The following is a 4,841-nucleotide window of genomic DNA, read 5'->3' on the forward strand; positions in this document are numbered from 1 at the left end:
CACAGCTCCACACCAAGGACACGGGCAGACGGGCAGACAGACCTGGAGCTGCGTTGCTGAACTTTCAGACAGGATACCACACAGTCTTTGTGTTTATTAGGACGTCTTCAGCTACTCCAGGATGGCTTCCACCAGCCCGGCCAGCAGAAGAACAGTGGATGATCTCTCCTCGGTGTTTACGCCAAACCTATGAACCCTCCATGTGATTTTTGAGACTCCCTTTTCCCTCCGCCAGAGCTTGAAGAACTCTTAACACACACACAGAATCATGATGCACCATCCACTGGAGATAGGTGGACACTACTACCCTGCTGACCACAGGTCACACAGATACAGGAGTTTCATGATTGAAGAGATTCTAACAGAACATCCGGATGACAGGGTGTCCCCTCCAGCTGGGGATTTGCTTAAATTCGGAGTTCACGCACTCCTGTCGGCACGTCCCTATCCAAACCACTTAGGTAAGAACCATCTGAGCTCCAGAAGCAGTAAAGCAGTCAGACTGGGAATGTGTGTGTTCTTCTACACTGATTTATGTACTCGAGAACTAAAGAGTAGAAGTTCAGTAGAAGCTCACAGAGCACATATTATTCGATTGTTATATTAATATAAAAATACAGGCTGTAAAACTGACTTGTTTTCGTACTTATGTGAAATATTGTCTAAATTTATTGTCCCTAAAATTACAGTCGTGAAGTTTCCACATGTGTCATTTGTGTTGGTTTCCTACTATTGCAGTTTAAGTAAACTAAAAAAAAAACTCAACATTAAATTCATTTTATAATTTTTAGTAAAATTAATTTACAAAGTCAGTGTACTGGTTATTTTATCTGCACAGTAAATGCAAAGCGTGCAATGTATTGTAGCCAATCTCTTCTAAAATAGACAAATATGCAGTGTTCAAAATACAAAAGTTAAACTGCATTATTTAATGGTATTATTTTGATTAATATGGTGGGATATTTGTTTTCAGAATAATATTTATATTTTCATTTTAGAAGTTTCTGTATAACGTTAAGGATGTTCTAGTATATTCTAGTAATCTACTATAATAATATAAATAATAATACTAATAGTAATAGTAATACTACTACCACGAATAATAATAATTATTATAATTTATTCTTTATCACCTTCTTAAATCCAGTCCACTTACATTCCATAATGCAGTCTGGATCTATATTATATGTTTTCTATTTAATATTGCGCACACTGGAACAGAAACATGAAAATGAGTGTAAAGCTTTATAAAAATTATTTTGTTTTCAGTATTCTAAGCTATTTTATTAATAACATAAAGCACAATCACATATTGGATATATAATAAACATAGCTGCTTGTTTTGGTTGTAAAATACTTTAAAAGAGCCATAAATAAGCCAAGTAAGTAGCCAACACTGGACAGTACTGACCATTAGGCCTCGGCATGAAAAAACATCATCAACACAGATCCTTATATAGTTCAATTCTCTACATGTGTGTGTTTTAGCGGGTGGTCTCTAGTTCATAGAGAGTAAAAGGCAAGGTACAAGGACTAGTGATACGCACTGCAAGCTGTCCAGTGGGCCCATACTTATAGCTATTGTTAATGCTTTTATTTACAGTCCTGAAGGCAGAGCAGTCGGGCTTGCTGAAGTTTCCAGTGTCGCCTTTGCCCTGCCCGTTAGGGGCACCACTGGGGTCCGCCCTGCTGTCCGGAGCTTCGGCTACACACCACCTTCCCCTGGACCTCCACCTGCGGGGTAAACTCGAGGCTGGGAGCGACGGGGTGAGCAAGACGAAGAAGGGCCGACGGAGCAGGACAGTTTTCACTGAGCTGCAGCTGATGGGCCTGGAGAAAAGATTCGAGAAGCAGAAATACCTCTCAACCCCTGACAGGTGAGTCCACAACAAGCTGCTTACAAAATGAACCCATATTATATGAAAATATTATTTAGAATGATACTTCCTGTACTGTGTTGGCTCTACTGGCCTTTAAACAGTTTGTGCCATTGGTGGTGCATAAGCATTCATTAAAGTAGCCACACTGTAATGTGTACAATATTAACATAGTTTTTTGACATCGCTTATTTTATTGGTTGCAATTGTGGTAATGGATTTTCTAAATCTGTCATTTGTTACTGATATATAAAATATGTTTTTGTTTTTTGTTTTTTTTTGTGTTGCAGAATAGACCTGGCAGAGTCTTTAGGCCTAAGCCAGCTTCAGGTCAAAACGTGGTATCAAAACAGAAGAATGAAATGGAAGAAAATCGTAAGTTTGCCTGTTGTTCTTTAGGTTTTTGTGTAATGCTGTATTTTCTATTTAGCTGAACGCATCAATAGTGGCAAGTACTTCAGTAAAGTATACATAAAAGATTTAAACAATTATGGCTTACTGAGTCATTCCAACCAATAATACCTTTACAGTATAACATTATCTTCATTTTCCACAGTTACATTCAAGTCTGTAACAATTACAGTACTGACCAACAGTCTGACACCATATTAAAAATCATGGAAGGGAGTTTCACTTTAATCTAGAATTAAAGAAAAGAAATTTAAGCGTAAAAAAAAAAACAAAGTTGTGAAATTTACAAGATTTTGCATTATTTCAAGGTAAATATTCATTGACCACTCTTCGTCGTGTTAAGGTCTTTTTTGTCTTAGGATCTCAGTTGGATTTGACCTACTTATCAGTCTTTTGCATAAAATTGTGGGGTTCGGTGCAAGTGCAGTGTCAGCAAAAAGGGGGCACAGCAAATACTGAAATTCTATATTTCATATTAACATGTAACAATTTTGACCTTTCTCTCAAAATGTACTGGTCATGCATTCTGTAATGGTTAATTGCAAACAAATTGCATATTTAGATATTTGGGAACCACATTTCTACTGCTTCAGGACTGGCAATACCTCTGACTTTTAGCATTTCAGTTTAGGCTAAGAATACATCAAAAAGAGACAAATAGTGCCTATTAAACTGTGGCTATACTGCTCTTATGAGTTCTTTTGGAAAGTCAATAATTAGATTTTACTTAGACCTTCTACTGCTGTACATCCACTGTTTATGTTTTAGTTTTTTTACTTATGCATCATTATTTCATAATGATAAGTGAAAACACTTTTTACTGTGTTTTCCTGGTTTTACTCTACTCTACCCACATCAATTGAAGCTACACACTTTTCATTTTTTTGGCTCAGTATTTTCTTTTCTGTATTGTTATAGGTATTACAAGGAGGTGGATTAGAATCCCCAACCAAACCCAAGGGGCGACCAAAGAAAAACTCCATCCCCTCAAGTGATCAGCTTTTGGAGCAGGAGAGGACAGGGGACGCTTCTTCATCACAGTCCGACACCAACCAAGAGGAATAAACGGCCAATCCCTGCCCATGTGATTCTACTGGCGCTATTCGGACGCAAAGGCTTGGATTGCTCCTCATTGAAGCTGATATTTGGGCACTTACGGACATATCCGAACACAACGAGGTCCTGATTTTATACTACCTGCTTTTCATTCAGTTTTTTTTTTCTTTTTTGCTCTGAGAAAAAGAGAAAAAAAGCCACTAAGGCTTTGGCTGGGGACTCGTTTAGAGCAACACTCAGCAGAAATGAGTCTTTCTCTCTTTTTCACTTTTACGTTGGAGAATGCCATTCACAGGAACATTTGCTCTGCAGTTATTGTGCTTTGTGGTTTAAGTATGTCTGAATAATATGAATATACAAAATTAAATGCTCTTTTTACAAAGAAAGTTGATTATTATTCAACTTACATCATTATTACTTAGTTATATGTCATATACTTTTTATACATGTTGATATGTAAATGTAATTTATAACGTTCAAAGACCTCAGTAACAAAAAGAACAAGATAGTAACTAGTTTGAAACTAGTGTCCATCACCAACATAATCCTTGAGAGCTCAATAATAATAATAATAATAATAATAATAAATAAATGGTTTAAACACTTGCATTTAACAACAGATTTATATATAATATAATAGTTCAAAGTCAAGTATATTACCACTAACGACAACATTACATAAACAACATCCAAACTCACTTACTACAAAGCTGTTCATCACCCAGTCTTAAACACTTCTTTTAGCATTGGAGTGTATCCCAATGTTAGCTCCCACTGACAACAATTCTACATGTTGCCAATAGGATACATGCTTTTCCATGCTTGCTTTAAATCTTAACTGCACTGTTACCAGTGTATTGCTCAACCTTCAGTATTTACAGAATATAAAGCAGACTTGTGCTAATGGAGAACTGAACCAAGATAACTTTGGGTCAAGAGTGGTGACCTGAAAAGGAGGATGAATGGATGACTCAGCTGAAAGAATGAAAGGATGAGTAAGATGCCCGCAATGGATAGTATAAGCAGTGATGATGAAATGAAGTATTTTGAACTGAATCAAACAATAGGACAAACAGAATGCAAGTAGGATATTATGATAAATATTATGAAATAACTGAATATAGGAAGGATGGGTGGAATGGGATGGGAAAGATGAACGGATGGGTTTTTAGAGTAGAATAAGTGAGATGAGTAGGAAGAGTATGGATGGAGAGTATGGACAGATAAGGGAAAGAAATATTTGTAGAATGCGTATTTTGAGAAGAATGACTATTCTGAGAATAATAAGTGGGCTACGAAAGGTAGTAGTAGTAGAATGAGCAGTGTAAGCAGGATGAAAGTATGAGTGTGGTGGCACGCTCCTCTTGTTCTTCTTGAAGCTGTTTATGAGTGGATGAGAGTTGATGAATGAGCTTCAGCTTGTCACTTTTAGACTGCTGTAATATTGCATTAAACAAACTCATCCAAACTCTGTCATTTGCAGCTTTAAACACTGGG

General features: G+C 36.8%; 1 protein-coding gene across 1 annotated transcript; it reads left to right on the plus strand.

Moving 5' to 3' along the window:
- Nucleotides 1-268: 268 nt before the first annotated feature.
- On the plus strand, nucleotides 269-3,353 carry barx1 (BARX homeobox 1). The gene is made up of 4 exons (XM_072666298.1): nucleotides 269-461; nucleotides 1,604-1,877; nucleotides 2,168-2,252; nucleotides 3,207-3,353. The coding sequence occupies exons 1-4, from the start codon at nucleotides 269-271 to the stop codon at nucleotides 3,351-3,353; spliced, it is 699 nt and encodes a 232-aa protein (XP_072522399.1).
- Nucleotides 3,354-4,841: the final 1,488 nt, after the last annotated feature.

The sequence above is a fragment of the Salminus brasiliensis genome, chromosome 21 (genome assembly GCF_030463535.1).
Source record: "Salminus brasiliensis chromosome 21, fSalBra1.hap2, whole genome shotgun sequence".
Taxonomy (NCBI): Eukaryota; Metazoa; Chordata; class Actinopteri; order Characiformes; family Bryconidae; genus Salminus; species Salminus brasiliensis.

Coding starts and splice junctions, on each gene's coding strand:
- barx1 (XM_072666298.1), top strand. CDS start 269: ATGATGCACCATCCACTGGAGATAGGTGGACACTACTACCCTGCTGAC. Junction 462..1,603: donor TCCCTATCCAAACCACTTAG/GTAAGAACCATC, acceptor TTTTATTTACAG/TCCTGAAGGCAGAGCAGTCG. Junction 2,253..3,206: donor GAATGAAATGGAAGAAAATC/GTAAGTTTGCCT, acceptor GTATTGTTATAG/GTATTACAAGGAGGTGGATT.